General features: G+C 39.7%; 1 protein-coding gene across 2 annotated transcripts in view; it reads right to left on the bottom strand.

Moving 5' to 3' along the window:
- ATP8A1 (ATPase phospholipid transporting 8A1) overlaps positions 1–20530 on the bottom strand; it is a 237897-nt gene that overhangs the window by 65050 nt on the left and 152317 nt on the right. For both annotated transcript variants that reach the window (XM_082653094.1, XM_082653095.1), the window contains one exon: positions 15166–15338. In XM_082653094.1, coding sequence (XP_082509220.1) covers positions 15166–15338 — 173 coding nt within the window. The remainder of the gene's footprint in view (positions 1–15165; positions 15339–20530) is intronic.

Here is a 20530-nt window from a genome sequence, read left to right as displayed (position 1 = left end):
TGTATTTATTTTATTGAATAATAGCTACAATGTGAAGGCAGGGAGTATTTTTTTCTATTGTTCACTGCTCTATTTATAGCACATATAAAGGTGCCTGGCACATGACGGGTTCTTGAAAAACACTGGAAGGAAGGAAGGGAGGGAGGGAGGGAGGGGGGAGGGAGGGGGAGGGAGGGAGGGAGGGAGGGGGAGGGGGGAGGGAGGGAGGGGGAGGGGGGAGGGAGGGAGGGAGGGGAGGGAGGGGGGAGGGAGGGAGGGAGGGAGGGAGGAAGGGAGGGAGGGAGGGAGGGAGGGAGGAAGGGAGGGAGGGAGGAAGGAAGGAAGAAAGAAACAAAGAAAGAAACAAAGAAAGAAAAGACTTCAAAAGCAGAAATCCAGAGAGGTAAATTGTTAAATAAAGAACTACTCAATCTCCCTAGTAATCACAGAAACAAAAATCAAAACAAGGTGCTACTTTTCAAACATCAAACTGGCAAAGTTATAAAATAAGGAATAAGGTGTTTGGGGAAACAGCGACCTTCCTACATGGATATGGGAGTACACACTAGTGCAGCTGTTTTGGAGCAATGAGACAATTCTGGTTGAACTGAAATACATATATATATTTCCCACAGCCAAGCATTCCCATTCCTAAGTATATATCCTAGAAGAACACTTGTGTGGGTGCATACATTGGATATTCATTTCAGCACTTTCTGTGGTAGTAAAGATTTAGGGTCAACCCATGTGGCTATCACTATAAGAGATAAATAAAATGGTGTATATTCATCAGGAAAATAGTAAGTGGTGGTGAGAAGAAATGAACTTGTCCTACATATGGTAACATGAAAAGGTCTCAGAAACATGTAGAAAAATAAAAAAGGCAAAAAATTTATGACGGAATGTCATTATAAATACGTGTTTATTCCTCAAATCGAATCACATATAACAATATTATATATTTTTCATAGCTACACAGATATACAAATAAAGTATTGCAGATGGATGGGAACATATTAAATACTTGAGACTGTTTGTCTAAAGAGGAGTGAAAAGTGACTGGTGATGAAGGGCAAACACTAAAATAATATATAAAAATCCAAGAAGAATTTCCTTTAGTTCAAGATTCCACGATGCTTCCAGCTTAGGGAGAAGGTGAGCTGGCATATCTTCCACCTTGATTCCTTGGCTGCCCTTGTCTTCTAGCACCTTGCTGGCACCTCCCCCTAGAGGGAAGGCACTGGGGTGACAGAGCAGGATCCATGTTTGTGGTCCTGGGTTCCTCATATATCTCTTGCTATTGACACTTCATTTTAAAACAAATTGACTTCAGGAAATATCCACATTTTAAGGAATTTTCTTGAATCCAAGGGCACAGAAAGATTGAATGGAGATGCCAGACTGTGCAGCTGTCACCACAGAAAGAATATCAGTCATTTTTGAGGAATCATGAGGAATCATGGAGGAAGGGAAACATGCCAGGTGAGGAGAGATGGGAAAATGTCTCAGTTTTCAAGAAAATAAAAGAGCGAGCCTATAAATGTTACAGACTAGGGAGTCTGGGGTGAACTCCATCAATATTACAGAAAAGATGTGTCAAAATCAACTCCCTTTACTGTTCATTCATGAGCAATCGACATTCCATAATGGGTTGGCTAACTATGGCCTGAGGGTCAAATCCAGGCAGCATCCTATTTTTACATAAAGTCTTATGTGATCATAGCCACACCCATTCACTTACATATCGTCTAGAGCTGCTTTCAAACCACACTGTCAGAGTTAAGTAGTTGTGACAGAGACTGTATGGCTTGCAAAGCCTGAAATACTTACTATCTGGCTCTTTACAGAAAAAGTTTGCCCACCCTTGCTCCATTTTAATGTTCCCTCTTGGAAAATGCTACGTGGAATCATCTCTTCTTTCGTGCCTCAATATAAAGCCCATCAGGAGGAGCTTCAAGATGGTGGAAGAGTAAGGCGCGGAGATTGTCTTCCTCCCCACAAATACATCAGAAATACATCTACATGTGGAACAACTCCTACAGAACACCTACTGAACGCTGGCGGAAGACCTCAGCCCTCCCAAAAGGCAAGAAAATCCCCACGTACCTGGTAGGGCAAAAGAAAAAAGAACAAACAGAGACAAAAGAATAGGGATGGGACCTGCACCAGTGGGAGGGAGCTGTGAAGGAGGCAAGGTTTCCCCACACTAGGAAGCCCCTTCGCGGGCGGAGACTGTGGGTTGCGGAGGGGGGAAGCTTCGGAGCCGCGGCGGAGAGCGCAGCAACAGGGGTGCGGAGGGCAAAGCGGAGAGATTCCCGCACAGAGGATCGGTGCCGACCGGCACTCACCAGCCCGAGAGGCTTGTCTGCTCGGCTGGGAGCTGAGGCTCGGGCTTTGGTCGGATCCCAGGGAGAGGACTGGGGTTGGCGGCGTGAACATAGCCTGAAGGGGTTAGTGCGCCACAGCTAGCCGGGAGGGAGTCCGGGAAAAAATCTGGTGCTGCCGAAGAGACAAGGGACTTTTTCTTGCCTCTGTTTCCTGGTGCGCGAGGAGAGGGGATGAAGAGCGCTGCTTAAAGGAGCTCCAGAAACGGGCGCAAGCCGCGGCTATCAGCGCGGACCCCAGAGACGGGTATGAGACGCTAAGGCTGCTGCTGCCGCCACCAAGAAGCCTGTGTGCGAGCACAGGTCACTCTCCACACCTCCCTTCCTTCCAGGGAGCCTGTGCAGCCCACCACTGCCAGGGTCCCAGTATCCAGGGACAACCTCCCCGGGAGAACGCATGGCGCGCCTCTCAGGCTGGTGCAATGTCACGCCGGCCTGTGCCGCCGCAGGCTCGCCCCGCATCCGGACCCTTCCCTCCCCCTGGCCTGAGTGAGCCAGAGCCCCCAAATCAGCTGCTCCTTTAACCCCATCCTGTCTGAGCGAAGAACAGACACCCTCTGGCAACCTACACGCAGAGGCGGGGCCAAATCCAAAGCTGAGCCCCGGGAGCTGTGAGAACAAAGAAGAGAAAGGGAAATCTCTCCCAGCAGCCTCAGAAGCAGTGGATTAAATCTCCTCAATCAACTTGATGTACCCTGCATCTGTGGAATACCTGAAGAGACAAAGAATCATCCCAAATTGAGGAGATGGACTTTGGGAGCAATTATATATATATATTTTTTCCCTTTTTCTCTTTTTGTGAGTATGTATGTGTATGCTTCTGTGCGTGATTTTCTCTGTATAGCTTTGCTTTCACCATTTGTCCTAGGGTTCTGTCTGTACATTTTTATTTTTTTTATTACATAAAATTTTTTTTAATACTTATTTTTTATTTTAATAAATTGATTTTTATTTTACTTTATTTTATGTCCTTTCTTTCTTTCTTTCTTTCTTTCTTTCTTTCTTTCTTTCTTTCTTTCTTTCTGTCTGTCTTTTTTTTCTCCCTTTTATTCTAAGCCATATGGAGGACAGGCTCCTGGTGCTCCAGACAGGTGTCACGGCTGTGCCACTGATGTGGGAGAGCCAACTTCAGGACACTGGTCCACAAGAGACCTCCCAGCTCCACGTAACATCAAACGGTGAAAATCTCCCAAAGATCTCCATCTCAACACCAACACCCAGCTCCACTCAACGACCAGCAAGCTACAGTGCTGGACACCCTATGCCAAACAACTAGCAAGACAGGAACACAACCCCATCCATTAGCACAGAGGCTGCCTAAAATCATAATAAGGCCACAGACACCTCAAAACAAACCACCAGACATGGACCTGCCCACCAGAAAGACAAGATCCAGCCTCATACACCAGAACACAGCCACTAGTCCCCTCAACCAGGAAGCCTATACAACCCACTGAACCAACCTTAGCCACTGGGGACAGACACCAAAAACAACGGAAACTATGAACCTGCAGCCTGCGAAAACGGGACCCCAAACAGCAAGTTAAGCAAAATGAGAAGACAGAGAAACACACAACAGATGAAGGAGCAAGTTAAAAACCCACCAGACCTAACAAATGAAGAGGAAATAGGCAGTCTACCTGAAAAAGAATTCAGAATAACGATAGTAAAGATGATCCAAAATCTTGGAAACAGAATGGAGAAAATACAAGAAACGTTTAACAAGGACCTAGAAGAACTAAAGAGCAAACAAACGGAGATGAACAACACAATAAATGAAATTAAAAATTCTCTAGAAGGGATCAATAGCAGAATGACGGAGGCAGAAGAACAGATAAGTGACCTGGAAGATAAAATAGTGGAAATAAGTACTGCAGAGCAGAATAAAGAAAAAAGAATGAAAAGAATTGAGGACAGTCTCAGAGACCTCTGTGACAACATTAAATGCACCAATATTCGAATTATAGGAATCCCAGAAGGAGAGAAAAAGAAAGGAACTGGGAAAAAATTTGAAGAGATCATAGTTGAAAACTTCCCTAATATGGGAAAGGAAATAGTTAATCAAGTCCAGGAAGCACAGAGAGTCCCATACAGGAAAAATCCAAGGAGAAACACGCCAAGACACACATTAATCAAACTATCAAAAATGAAGTACAAAGAACAAATATTAAAAGCAGCAAGGGAAAAACAAGTAACACATAAGGGAATCCCCATAAGGTTAACAGCTGATCTTTCAGCAGAAACTCTGCAAGCCAGAAGGGAGTGGCAGGACATATTTAAAGTGATGAAAGACAAAAACCTACAACCAAGATTACTCTACCCAGCAAGGATCTCATTCAGATTTGACAGAGAAATTAAAAGCTTTACAGACAAGCAAAAGTAAGAGAATTCAGCACCACCAAGCCAGCTCTACAACAAATGCTAAAGGAACTTCTCTAGGCAGGAAACACAAGAGAACGAAAAGACCTACAATAATAAACCCAAAACAATTAAGAAAATGGCAATAGGAACACACAATTTGATAATTACCTTAAAAGTAAATGGATTAAATGCTCCAACCAAAAGAGATAGACTGGCTGAATGGATACAAAAACAAGACCCATATATATGCTGTCTACAAAAGACCCATTTCAGACTTAGGGACACATACAGACTGAAAGTGAGGGGATGGAAAAAGATATTCCATGCAAATGGAAATCAAAAGAAAGCTGGAGTAGCAATTCTCATAACAGACGAAATAGACTTTAAAACAAAGACTATTACAAGAGACCAAGAAGGATACTACATAATGATCAAGGGATCAATCCAAGAAGAAGATATAACAATTGCAAATATTTATGCAAACGACATAGGAGCACCTCAATAAATAAGGCAAATACTAATAGCCATAAAAGGGGAAATCGACAGTAACACAATCATAGTAGGGGACTTTAACACCACACTTTCACCAATAGACAGATCATCAAAAATAAAAATAAATAAGGAAACACAAGCTTTAAATGTTACATTAAACAAGATGGACTTAATTGATATTTATAGGACATTCCATCCAAAAACAACAGAATACACATTTTTCTCAAGTGCTCATGGAACATTCTCCAGGATAGATCATATCTTGGGTCACAAATCAAGCCTTGGTAAATTTAAGAAAGTTGAAATCGTATCAAGTATCTTTTCTGACCAAAACGCTATAAGACTAGATATCAATTATAGGAGAAATTTGTAAGAAATACAAACACATGGAGGCTAAACAATACACTACTTAATAGTAAAGAGATCACTGAAGAAATCAAAAAATACCTATAAACAAATGACAATGAAAACACGACGACCCAAAACCTATGGTATGCAGCAAAAGCAGTTCTAAAAGGGAAATTCATAGCTATACAAGCCTACCTTCATAGCTATACAAGCTATACAAGAAACATCTCAAATAAACAACCTAACCTAACACCTAAAGCAATGAGAGAAAGAAGAACAAAAAACCCCAAAGTTAGCAGAAGGAAAGAAATCATAGAGAACAGGTCAGAAATTAAACGAAGGAAACGATAGCAAAGATCAATAAAACTAAAAGCTGGTTCTTTGAGAAGATAAAATTGATAAACCATTAGCCAGACTCCTCAAGAAAAAAAAGGGAGAAGACTCAAATCAATAGAATTAGAAATGAAAAAGGAGAAGTAACAACTGACACTGCAGACATACAAAGGATCATGACAGATTACTACAAGCAACTATATGCCAATAAAATGGGCAACCAGGAAAAAAGGGACAAATTCTTAGAAATGCATAACCTTCCGAGACTGAACCAGAAAGAAATAGAAAATATGAACAGATTAATCACAAGCACTGAAATTGAAACTGTGATTAAAAATCTTCCAACAAAAGCCCAGGACCAGATGGCTTCACAGGCGAATTCTATCAAACGTTTAGAGAAGAGCTAACACCTATCCTCAAACTCTTCCAAAATATAGCAGAGGGAGGAACACTCCCAAACTCATTCTGCGAGGCCACCATCACTCTGACACCGAAATAAAGATGTCACAAAGAGAGAAAACTACAGGCCAATATCACTGATGAACAGAGATGCAAAAATCCTCAACAAAATACTGGCAAACAGAATCCAACAGCACATTAAAAGGATCATACACTATGATCAAGTGGGGTTTATCCCAGGAATGCAAGGATTCTTCAGTATACGAAAATCAGTCAATGTGATAAACCATATTAACAAATTGAAGGAGAAAAACCATAGGATCATCTCAATAGATGCAGAGAAAGCTTTCGACAAAATTCAACACCCATTTATGATAAAAACCCTGCAGAAAGTAGGCATAGAGGGAACTTACCTCAACATAATAAAGGCCATATATGACAAACCCACAGCCAACATCATCCTCAATGGTGAAAAACTGAAACCATTTCCACTAAGATCAGGAACAAGACAAGGTTGCCCACTCTCACCACTAGTATTCAACATAGTTTTGGAAGTTTTAGCCACAGCAATCAGACAAGAAAAAGAAATAAAAGGAATCCAAATCGGAAAAGAAGAAGTAAAGCTGTCACTGTTTGCAGATGACATGATACTATACATAGAGAATCCTAAAGATTGCTACCAGAAAACTACTAGAGCTAATCAATGAATTTGGTAAAGTAGTAGGATGCAAAATTAATGCACAGAAATCTCTTGCATTCCTATACACTAATGATGAAAAATCTGAAAGTGAAATTAAGAAAACACTCCCATTTACCATTGCAACAGAAAGAATAAAATATCTAGGAATAAACCTACCTAAGGAGACAAAAGACCTGTATGCAGAAAATTATAAGACACTGATGAAAGAAATTAAAGATGATACAAATAGATGGAGAGATATACCATGTTCTTGGATTGGAAGAATCAACATTGTGAAAATGACTCTACTACCCAAGGCAATCTACAGATTCAATGCAATCCCTATCAAATGACCACTGGCATTTTTCACAGAACTAGAACAAAAAATTTCACAATTTGTATGGAAACACAAAAGACCCCGAATAGCCAAAGCAATATTGAGAAAGAAAAACGGAGCTGGAGGAATCAGGTTCCCTGACTTCAGACTGTACTACAAAGCTACAGTAATCAAGACAGTATGGTACTGGCACAAAAACAGAAATGTAGATCAATGGAACAGGACAGAAAGCCCAGAGATAAACCCACACACATATGGTCACCTTATCTTTGATAAAGGAGGCAAGAATATACAGTGGAGAAAAGACATCCTCTTCAATAAGTGGTTCTGGGAACACTGGACAGCTATATGTAAAAGAATGAAATTAGAACACTCCCTAACACCATACACAAAAATAAACTCAAAATGGATTAAAGACCTAAATGTAAGGCCAGACACCATCAAACTCTTAGAGGAAAACATAGGCAGAACACTCTATGACATAAATCACAGCAAGATCCTTTTTGACCACGTCCTAGACAAATGGAAATAAAAACAAAAATAAACAAGTGGGACCTAATGAAACTTAAAAGCTTTTGCACAGCAAAGGAGACCATAAACAAGATGAAAAGATAACCCTCAGAATGGGAGAAAATATTTGCAAATGAAGCAACTGACAAAGGATTAATCTCCAAAACATACAAGCAACTCATGCAGCTCAATATCAAAAAAACAAACAACCCAATCCAAAAATGTGCAGAAGACCTAAATAGACATTTCTCATAAGAAGATATACAGATTCCCAACAAACACATGAAAGAATGCTCAACATCATTAATCATTAGAGTAATGCAAATCAAAACTACAATGAGATACCATCTCACACCAGTCAGAATGGCCATCATCAAAAAATCTAGAAACAATAAATGCTGAAGAGGGTGTGGAGAAAAGGGAACTCTCTTGCACTGTTGGTGGGAATGTAAATTGATACAGCCATTATGGAGAACAGTATGGAGGTTCCTTAAAAAACTAAAAATAGAATTACCATAGGACACAGCAATCCCACTACTGGGCATATACCCTGAGAAAACCTGGACATATATACACTACCAATAATTCAAAAAGAGTCATGTACCAAAATGTTCATTGCAGCTCTGTTTACAATAGCCAGGACATGGAAGCAAACTAAGTGTCTATCTACAGATGAATGGATAAAGATGATGTGGCACATATATACAATGGAATATTACTCAGTCATAAAAAGGAATGAAACTGAGTTATTTGTAGTGAGGTGGATGGACCTAGAGACTGTCATACAGTGAAGTAAGTCAGAAAGAGAAAAACAAATACCATATGCTACCACATATATATGGAATGTAAAAAAAAAAAAAAAAAAAGAGAAAATGGTCAGAAGAACCTAGGGGCAAGACAGGAATAAAGATGCAGACCTACTAGAGAATGGACTTGAGGATACAGGGAGAAGGAAGGGTAAGCTGGGACAAAGTGCGAGAGTGGCATGGACATATATACACTACCAAACGTAAAATAGATAGCTAGTGGGAAGCAGCCGCATAGCACAGGGAGATCAGTTCAGTGCTTTGTGACCACCAGAGGGGTGGGATAGGGAGGGTGGGAGGGAGAGAGATGCAAGAGGGAAGAGATATGTATATGTATAACTGATTCACCTTGTTATAAAGCAGAAACTGACACACCATTGTAAAGCAATTATACTCTAATAAAGATGTTAAAAAAATTACATTAAAAAAATAAAGCCCATCATATTACATGCATTTGTTGTTTCTCTCACTGCTCTCTTGGCAATATGCCTTTTGTTTTCCAAGGATCATTTCTGCTAGGATTTTGTCTCTCTTTTCTCCACTCCATGTCGCACAGCTTCTAGACAGCCATGACTTACTATTCTACATGATCTCAACTCCTGGAACTCTAGTCTGGATCAAGACACTAAGCCTTTAATTTTCCCTAAGTGGGGATCGCTCAGATAGGTTTATTAACAAGAAGATAATCACTAGAAACTATGAAGGGTTCAAGGAGAACCAGTTATACCAAACTAACTCTGCTTCCCTTTCCCACATGGTGCGGTCACTAGTTTGACAGATCAGATAATGCCGTGGATTCTATATACCATGTCTTTAGCAAATTGGAAAATTAAGTCCTTTCATTCTATCACTGTAGAACTGAAGGAGAAGTGTAAGTTATCTCTTAGGTGGATCTGTATTTGACTGAAGAACATATTAGAGTAGTACCGATTTACTGATTGATGTAAAGCTTTAGGGAGGCCTTTAGTGTGAGGCTGCAGAGCTCTGTACTTAAAACTGCTGAACAGAAAAGAATCATAAAGAATTTGAATGTAGCTGCGGAAGACACGTTTACTCCAAATGAGCAAGATACAAAACAGAAAAAGACTGAAATGAACAAGATATAACTTAAGAAAGATGGTGATGGAAATCAAGTTAGCAGTTATCCTTGGGAAGATAATAAAATACAGGAAGCATGAGGGGGCATCTGGGGTGCCGGTCATGTTTGGGTGATTGATACGGGAGTGTGTTCACTTTGTAAAAATTCACTGAGCTTTACACTTATGCTTGATGTACTTTCCAGTACAGTCTAACTCTGTTTTATCAGAATTATACAATCTGTGGTTCTAATTAGTGTGTGTTTGTGTGTTAGTGATGGTGGTTTATGTAAATTGAGTCACATCTAAAACTATATAACGAATTACAGTGGGATTCTATAGCATTTAGATTTCTTGTAAGTTTTTAGATATTTTACTGTCCAATACGGACTTCCCTGATGATGTACATCATCATAATTGGCTACCAGCCTATAATATGGCCACTTATTTCCTTTAACATTACTCAGTGGAGGTAGAAAAGCAAATGAGATGAACAGGGCTGAGCAACTTATTATTATGTTAACACAAAATATGGGCATTTTATGAAGTTATAAGATTTATTCAGTGTGTCCTCTTTTAGCCATACATGTATGAAAGAAATATTCTCTCAACATTGCCAACATTTATTCATATTTTCTTGGAAGCAAATATACGGTTGACATTCATTAAGCGTTTGTAAGTCTTCTCAAAGCCAAACATCTGCTTGGCATCCAACGTGTTCACAAACTTCTTTCTTTAAAGGAATGTCTGTTGAGCATTTATTAGCTTCATTTGTGCTTTATGACTATCCTTTAAGTAGAACATTTATTTAGACAAATCCTTAAAGTTTAAGACAATCCCAAAAGATTCAAGAAGCGGATCTGTCTTGACCCTTTACTTAACATTCTCAGGCTATGACAGAAAGTATTCAAGGTGTCCCTTTAGACGCCTTCTTGGAGGGCCCCTCGATCGGACTCAGGTGAAAGGTTTTGCCTGGAATGCCACTCCCGAGTGAGGACACTCACTGAAGTCAAGTGTTTTCTTATGCACTATGGGGAAAAGGGCCTAAAAGGGGGTTAAACTTTGATTAGAGATGTTGCAAGTAGGGAAAAATGCTTACTTCAGTTTCACTTCTGCTTTTCAGAAGACATGAGTACATAAATTATGTGGAAGAACGGTGATGACTAGACAGTCTAAAAGCTTGGAGGCTCTAGGCCAATTTTCAACCAACTGTCACAGAACATAAGTTTCAAAATATGTTTAAGCTGAACTGACAACTACAGAAAAAATGTAAGATTCTTTGAAAGGCTGGCTTATGTGAACTGACGAGGATCTCTGAAACCACATGCTATTTAACACACAGCGATACTCCACTGCAACGTTCCCACTCTCTTCTGGAGGGAATATTAAAAGAGGTAGAACAGATGCTTCCCTGAATTAAGCAGATCCAAGCAGTAGACAGACTCTTCCCACAGAGTGGCCAAAAGAAGTAGGGTTCATCCAAAAACTGAAAGGGCTAGGAGAGGTCCCCTGGCCTAGTAGCTCTCAAGCTGGAAGAAGCTAACCCAGGAAGGGTGCCTGTGTGCATGGGTTTCCCACCTTTCTATGCCAGAGAAGCTCCAATCTTAACTGCTGTAGACATCCATTCTCCCTGGAATATTTGAATCACTGCTACATGCTAAGCTCTTCATTTTACAGGTCACAAAACCAAGGCCAGAGTGATTCCATTAGGTATCCAAAGTGCCAGGGCAGCAAAGCTAGAACAAGCATTCCATAAATCCCCGGCTAAGGTGCCCTTCTATCAATTATACAACCTGTAAGACCTTAGGGCATAAAATATTGGCAGCTGAGATGAGAAAGTATTTATCTGGTACAGTTAGTTTGTAGAATAGCTCTTGATCTTAGCTGTGTGATCAAATCTCCATGAGTCCTGGAGCAAGCCTTTTCCCCCTCTACCTGTCCAAGGAGTTCCAGGGAGTCTGTGAAATCCCTGAAGCGGTACATTCAATTTAACATGTCTGTGTAAAATTCGTCCATAGCTTTCATTTGTTCTTCAAAAGTATCTGTGATCACACCAAATGGTAAAAATCAGTGTACCTGAAGAAGGGACTAGGAAAACTTGCCAGAAAGTCCTTTAACATAACATGCATGTTTACTATTAAACTACTCAGGTTATACAGGTAAATTCACACAGTGGTGAAAACAAAACCTGCACAGTACCTATGAAAATACAGTACTTGGTAGACTGATAAAAACAGATTTTATTTTACTTCTTGGATTTTACATAATTGAAAAAATTATTTGATGTATAACATGCAACCTTCACTCTGTAAACCAAAACCAGCACTCCAAAGCCCTGAATAATTTGGGGGCTAGGGGATTATTGCTGTCTCTGAGTATTCCCTTTAGAAACTGATGGTGAGTAAGAGATGTCATGACAACTGACAGAGAACAACTGTTTCTTTCAATTCAACTGTAGACTCTTCAGGGAAAACGCTCATCTTTATAACTCTGTCAATTAGGCAAACACTAAAAACTGCCTCCTGCCCTTCATGCTGATAATGTCAGGGAAGACAAGTGGCTGATGTAATCCTGAAGATGGAGCTAATGTCCAGAGCCTCATTATCCATTAAGGGAGGCTTTCCCCCTACTTCCACTCTAGCAAAGGAAGAGCAAGATGCTGAATTATCTTCATGTGTGGACTGACAAGAAATAAACTGTAAAGTCGTTTTGAGGGAAAAACCTAGAAAACCAGCATGAACATAAACTAATTTGAGAAACAGTGCCCTACTGTATTTTGAAATAATATTCAGTATTTATCCAGAGGGTTTCTTATAATGGAGTAAAATAGAGAATTTCCTGAGGCTAGGAGATTACAATCATCTGAGAAACCAGGAGTAAGAATGCGTGCATTTAACTGCAAAGAAGGATATGCAGAACTGCCCACCTATTCCTCACAGTGAGGACTCATCATGGAAATTATGCTTCAAGGTCAGTAAGCTAAATGACAAGAAGATGGTCTGTGCCAATAATTTAAATGTCAAGCGGCACCGGGCCAAGAAGGTGCACAGATATAAATCGGGCAGTGGCACTGATGTAATTATGGGCTTAGACGAATTCTCAAAGCCAGACCGGAAGCTGAACCACAGTCTTTGGGGAAAAGAGAGAATATGAGGGTAATTAGAGGAAAAAAGCAGAGGAAAGTTTTTTACTTTTTAAAAAAACCCCTAAAACTCTAAATAAAACTCAATGTCTGCAGAGGGACCTTCATGGTCCTCAAACATGCATAAAACAGGATGGAGGGAGGAAGGGGCCACCCACATCTTTATAAGCTCAGTGTCAGAGCAGAGCTGCACGTGCACGGCAGTGTGTGTCCCTCCCAGGGGCCTGGGACCTGGAGGGGTGCTCAGGTCCATGTGACTTGTGAGCATCCAGAACGAGGATCTCAGGAGGGAATTTCACAAGCACAGAACGTATTTTTTTCTCCCTGGACTCTGCTTTCTAGTTTTTCTCTCCCTCTGCTATTGTTTAATTTTGTGGTTCGACTTTTTGAAGAATGGTGGGAGGTACCGTGTTAAGCAATGCTCTAGGAATGAGGCTCAGCGGCGATGAAATCGGCCTCCCACGTCTTTCAAACCAACTGTGAGTCTGCTTAAAACACAAGGCAGACACAAATACGAAGAAGAGCAGGCAGGACGTCCTGTTCATCCTTGTATGTGCAGCATCTCTCCCCAGCACACAGTCGGCACAGAACGGATGCAGGCTCAAGGAAACCCGTCATTTTATCTAAACAGCTCTGTGGTCCGTTCTGTTTCTGAATAGGAGCCAACAGCCATATCACTTAATGTGCTTTTGAGCAATCTTTTGTTGATCCTTGTGCCTCCGTTAATGAAAGTGATTAAACAACCAAGTCTGGCTCAAAATTATCCTGATGGCAGAGCATCAGAGTTGAACATGGTCAAGAGATTTACAAAGGAGCCAAGAAACATCACTGGAAAAGCAGATATTAAAAAATCATGAGTATCCTCATGCTTTTAATTTTTATTTATTTATTTTTAACATCTTTGTTGGAGTATAATTGCTTTACAATGTTGTGTTAGTTTCTGCTGTATAACAAAGTGAATCAGCTATATGCGTACGTATATCCCCATATCCCCTCCCTCTTCTCATGCTTTTTAAAGAAGACAGTCAAAATAATTTCCAATTTTTTCTTCATGGTTAAGCAGAGTCTGATTATTACTAATACTAAATATCTGTACACTGTATTGCCTAAAAGCTTTATAGTAATAGTATTTATTAATACATGCCACAGAGAAGAAAAATTAAATGAAATAATTAGATTCCTAGGAATAATAAGCAACTCTTAATGCTCTGAGTATAATATAATTTTATAGGCTGAAATGACACTTATCAAGGATATTTATTAAGTATGGTTTAAACTATATTTCACAAAAACAACCCACTGAAATTTAGGAAATACCTATAAGGCATGGCTTATAAGTTTGGAGACAATATCATGTACAGGATATTTAAGTAAATAAAGCCTGGACCAAAAAAAGTTTTAAAAAGCAGAAGATTCTTTTATTCATAAATATATTTTAAGAGAAAAATAAAGTTTTACAAATAAAGTTTGTAAAACAAATAAAGTTTGCCAATAGTACAGTTTTAAAGATAATGTTAAAAGCACAGATTCTGAGAAATTCTCCAGAAGCCCTGCTAGTATTTCATCTCGCATGAAGAGAAAGCAGTTTGAGAACTGCTACCCAACGCCTAGTCTGACCAGCTGGTAAGATTCAGTAAGTGGGTGGCAAAGAGGAAAATCCTTGCATTTCATGGTGACCAGAGGGGAAGAGACTGGGCATAGTCATAAATATACTTTAAATTTTAGGAAGACTTTGTTAAAACAATTTAGTCAAAGACATGAGGAAGATTCTTTGACAAGAAGTTCAGGAAGGATTGGAGCTAAATAGTTCACAAAAATACAATTCTACGGAGTAGGCCTTGATACCTCAAAACAGATTTTAATTTAGGATATAGGCAATATTATAAATTAGAGGGCAGAAGATTATATGGTCAATAAACAGTCTTCAGAAAAATGCTCAGCTATTTGGAAAATGATTCAGTTAGTGTCTCCTATCATGCATTCCCCCAAATAAGTCCAAGCAACAGAATCAAAGATTTAAGTGTAGAAAACAGAACCTTTAGAGAAGCAACCCTGGATGGAAATGCAGGTAAATAAACACAGAATGGCAAGAAACCTGCCAATTCAAATTATGAACAATAATCATTAATGATTGTCAGGACTCACTTTTAAAACTCTGCTAATAAATGCTATCCCAGTTTGTGAACCCTGAGTGAATGAATTAATAAATAACCTGACATTTATGATTCTGGATAAAATAACTTCAAGGAACTTTAAAAATCAAGAACTTAGGATCCAGTTGCTCATTACTGAAATCTGACAATACCATGGAGAACTTACCTGCAGCAAATAACAGCTTTGCACGACAAAGCTAAGTCCAGAAAATACTGCCGTACTCCAAAAGTTAAGGCATACTTGAGAGTTTTCCCATCAATTATAAGAGCAAAGTCATTCTCCTTCCGAAGAGCATCACCAAGGGTAGTGCAGTGACGGCTGAGAGTTTCCCTTGTTCCCTGTAAAATTAAACAAAAGATGCCCTCAACATTTACTCCCATTTGTTCTACCAAGGTTGTTCAGCAACTACTTTTAGTTATTTTTAGTGCTTTTTATGTTTCAAATTCCTTTCACATACCTCTACTCATCTGATTCTCACGAAAGCCCCTCAGAGAAGACTGGACAAACATTGTCAGAAAAAGTGAGCGACTCCCTTAAAGCCATACCCTGTTCCTAGCACGGTTGGAACTTGACTACACATCACCCATTCCCCTGCCATCTTTGCTCATTATTCCAACCACACGGTCGCAATCTTCTTAAAATATTTTCAGTACATTATCTTGTTAAAGCATAACAACGCTGAACTAGTCAAAATTGCTTAGCTATGAATCAAGGGGAAAAGTTGGGGAACGTAATTTAAATAATTTATGGGTATTCTTTCAGAAGTTGTCAATGCGACTGAAACTTAATTCTCAAGAGGAGGAAATGTAGTATCTGTAATCTCTTCCCACTTCATGAATTGGCGTCTATAACTTTAATCGCGATTTCATGATGCGGTATTTCAGCTGGGGATGGTGACATGTGGCCTAGTAATCTTGACGGATTGAATAAAAGAACCCCTTCCATCAATGAAGAGTTCATTTTCAGGCACAATAAAAACCTTTAGTGTCAAGAAAGGCTTTGTTCACCTCAGCTATATAGAGAGGTTGTATTTGTTTCCCTCTGTTAAGAACTATTGCTTTCCCAGCTCTTCAAAGGGAAAAAATTTCAAGATACTTAATTTTTCTCCCTAGATCCTGTAGACTTTTCCTATAACCTGATAGGGACAGCTTCTTATTTCAACGGAGCCCTAACATTATGAAGACACAGAACACGGGCTCTGCACAAGGAAATGTAAGGAACAATTACTTTCCTATTAGAGTTTTGTTCTGAGTGCTAGTATCTGAGCCCGCAGTTATTTATATAATAAATTTAACAAATCTATGTTTATATAATAAAATATACCTATAGTAAAAAATAATACATAATAATTTTTGTTATATTCAAAGGAGATATAATTATCGTTCCAATTTAAGACTGTGGTACAGTTATTTGAGTTATCTTCACAAAGAGGGAAGCAAAGACAGAGGTAATTAAAATTTTATATTGGGGATTTTTGAAGGTGTTTCTACATTCATATTTCAAATGTGGTTCACACTACGTTCTGGAATTTCAGGATCTGTTTATCGAAATAACAGAACAGTGTTGTACCGTAAAGTAAGCATGCCCAACCCTCCGAACGCTGGAACTTCATTTAACACTTCCCCTGTTCCCTGTTACACACAGTGACATGAAGGGCCGCCATATAGCAGCATTCTTTGCAAAATTTTCTGTTCACACTTTACATCGGGGAGAAAGAGCTGTTTTAATTTACAGGCCTTACGCTCCTATTTCCTACTGGAAATTTTTGGCCCAAGAGAATTTTAAGAAAAGGAGGTAAAAAGTGTCAGCAAGACTCTGCAAGCAAATTTATCAATGACTATCCATAGCAGATTACCCTGGATTGTCTTAAAAGCAAATTCCCATAGATGAAATGAACAAACAAGCAGATTAATACACAGATAAAAAATGAAAATAAAATAAAACAATATTTAGCATGTACCACACACCAGTCATGGTTCTAAGGGCTACACACACAGATACAGTACTTCAGTTAACACTTACTACAACCCTGTGCAGGAGGCACAACTATTGTCCCCATTCTGCAGATGATAAGCATGAGACTTAGAGTTTAATTTCCTTGCCCCAAAACACATGGCTACTAAGTAGAGAAACCAAACTCAGAATTAAATTTCTGTACTAGCTAGTCATTCTCTACATTATCCAGCAAAAACAAAACCAACAGTACCAGGCATAGCAAATCATAAGTGAAATCCCCATACCATTTCCCCTGTTGTTTCCCTAGAGCCCTCATCATCTGTCTCTCATCTTGTCTTTACCACCAACAGAGCCTTCTCTTTACAAAACAAACTTGAAACACAAATGAGTCTCTTCTTGCTCTAAAATTTTTCAATGGCTTCTACTGCTTACATGATAAAACCTAAAATCCAAGTCCAGCTAACTTTCGTTCGCTTTTCTCTTCACAACCTTGACTCCTTTATTCCCTCTCTCTGGACCACCCTTTCCTCCTGAGATATTCCACTATCTTTGAAACCAAGCTGTCCTCCCAAGCCCTCCCAGACTCACTCCATGCTATCATGTGTAATTCACTCTATGCTAGCAAGACCCTCAGTTCCTTGAGGGGAGAGACAATGTTTAATGTGGTTCCCAGCCACAAACAGTGCCTGTAATTACAGACGCTCGGGAAAGACATATTTATGGAATGAGAGCACTGATAAATTTTGATTTCACCCCACTGGAAGCACTCCATTTCCCCTCTATTATCACTTCTGATTTGAGAGAGAGACAGACAGGCAGTCAGTCTTCTCCTTCGTGCTCTTTAATTTTCTAGAGAATAATAGGGATTATTACTTCAACAGTCTTTCAAACCAAGGCACTGTCCACTGAAATGCATGTGTGTGTACCTGTGTATTTATTTGCTTGCCTGCCTATCTACCTATCTACTTACCTACCCATCCATCCATCCATCCACCCATCCATCCATCCATCCATCCATCCGCTACTCTGTTTTTTTAAGTTTTGCCCAAGTCACTCCTGATCTGAAAACCTAAATGAAACCTGAGATGTACCTCAAGAGGACTTCAAATTTCTTTATAGATCAGCTGCAAAGCAAGACTCAAAGTCAAGTAAACCCCTGGCTGTGCAAGCCCCTCATGATCCTGTCTGTTCGACACAGTCCTGTGCACCCCACTCTCCCTTCTTCTGAGGGCGTTCTCTAACATCTTAAAATGTACTGAGAACTTATTTGTGGCGTCAGCATCCCTGGGTTTCCTGGGTGATTATCACAGATCTGCAGCAAATCAAACAGTGTCAGGAGATGTAATAGAGATCACATTTCAGAAGGTGAGTCAAAATCTTCGCACAGTGAATTCTCCAGTCAGCCTACCTAGGGCGCAAGGTAACAGCAACAGAAAAGCTGCAAACACTTTCTTATTTTCGTTTACAGTTTTATTTTGTAAGCAGCTCTGTTGTTGGCTGTGTGCTGCCAGTTACATGTTATATTTCACCCTTATTTATACTGCCAGGAGTATTTTAAAATTCTTTTATTTATGAAAGTTTATTGCTTCTCCTGTAAGCCTGGGAGCCATACTTTACGGCCATATTGCATTGAAGCTTATCTCCTGTAGCTAGAAATAAATTTATTACTACATTAGCTGTTGCTTTGTTTTCTTTTTGGTTACCGAAGGGGGAAATGTTTAAACATTTAAACTTAGTGACATGTGAAAGTGTAAATATATAAATGAGAAGCTAACTCAGAAAAAGGATAAAAGACCATAGAGTACAACAACATAAAAGTTCTGTATCTCCTTATGCTACAAAGTCTTATTTGTGGGCTGAAAGAAAAGGAGCATTTGTTGCTATAATCAGGGAGAGTCAGAAGTAAAGGCAGTTTGGGGAGACAGACAGGCATTCAGGCGTCTCACCAGGCGGGGACCCAGGTATGGGAAGGAGCCGCAGGGAAAGCGGGATTTGCCTGCACCTCTCACAGCCTGCATCCCATGTGGACACGACAGTTGAGCATTCAGCTCTCCTCTCCCTGTCCCTGGGCTGCACCTAGCCAAGTGCTCATCAGGGGCCCTTATGAGCTCCTCCAAGCTTTCCTGCTTTGCCAAGTCACAATTCAGTCTACAGCCAACACTTCTCTGTTCTTAGTCCTGACACAACAGGGACTAGAAAGGGAATAAAATCACCTCCCCCTGAGGACAGGCTCTACTCCAGCTCTCCTCTCTTATATGGGTGCTCATTACTGCTGATCTATACTTTCACCCAGGCCTAGCCAATTCCAATGTTCCCAGAGGTTACTCCAGACCTTTTCTTCCCTTCTTCAGACTCCAAATTTGGCTCCTGTTAGTGCAGCAAACATCTCCCTGCTTTACTGAGAACATTCGTAAATTATTCTCTCAACTTTCCTCTCTTAATCTCAAAACTTCCCTTTACCTAATCCTCCCTAATTCCTGAGCTGGGAGGAAGACCTGCCTTCTTTTCTCACCTCTGTTCCTCCCTCTTCTCCCCTGCATCTTTATTCTCCCCCACTGTCACTCTTTCTTTCCCTTAAGACTACATACGGAAAGCAATGAACAATAAATAAACCAAGAAACGTCCCCAACTCTATTTTTCCTGAGTCCTCCAGGTGACATGAATACCTCCACCTTCTGGATTCTCCAAATATGTGTTTATACTTACACAATGTAGCGTGATGTATAATTGCTTATCTGTTTATATCTCTACTTCCCTGCAGGACTGAGGTCCTTGATAAAGAGATGAAATAAAATCAATACAAGCTTGGTAATAAAAGAATAACCAAATTATTAATGATTGGAGAATACCTTGTGGGAAGTTACAATGATTTTGTTGTGTGACCATTGTTTTTTACTGCCTGTAAAACTCCTGTGTAATCTTGGACACTTTCAATTAGAGCAATAAATAAAATGTTAGTGTGCTTATTTTATTGCAGAGGAAATGGAGAACAAAGTGGTGGTTATGATCTAACATCTCCTTCTATCTCATATAACAGAAATTGTCTAATGAATAATGGAATCAACACCTAGACTAGCTACTTAGTGATCAAGCAGGTTATATAATAGTGGATTTATGAGAAGAAAACAATGTGTATTTGGTTTATAAGAAACACGCTTGGAAAAGAAAAAAGAAAGAAAGATGCTTGGCAGATAATGAGGTCAAGTACAATTCCTCACAAAGATTAACTCAGACCAAAGGGCCTTAATAAAGTTCTATTTGCATCTTTGTATTGCCTGGCAAAATAGATAACATGTTCATACAATACCTGTCGGGGAGGGGGAAATTTCCCACCCTCTGCTTCTTGAGTTTTTTTGGCTGGCCTAATAATTAAATTGGCACAAGACAGATTAACAGGAGGGAAAAACCCCCAAATTTAATTAGTACACATGGAGGTCTCATAGAAATGGGACCTAAGAAGTGACCAAAGCAGGCAGTTTTTATAATTTTTAGACAAAGAAACAACAAATTTGTAAAGAATTGACAAGACAGAGACGTTTAAGCTTGGGGTAGTAAATTAGTGAGGCAGTAACAA

The sequence above is a fragment of the Grampus griseus genome, assembly GCF_964374135.1.
Source record: "Grampus griseus genome assembly, chromosome: 4".
Lineage (NCBI taxonomy): Eukaryota > Metazoa > Chordata > Mammalia > Artiodactyla > Delphinidae > Grampus > Grampus griseus.
Note: the sequence above shows the minus strand (reverse complement) of the source record. Positions and strands in the feature narration are given on the sequence as shown.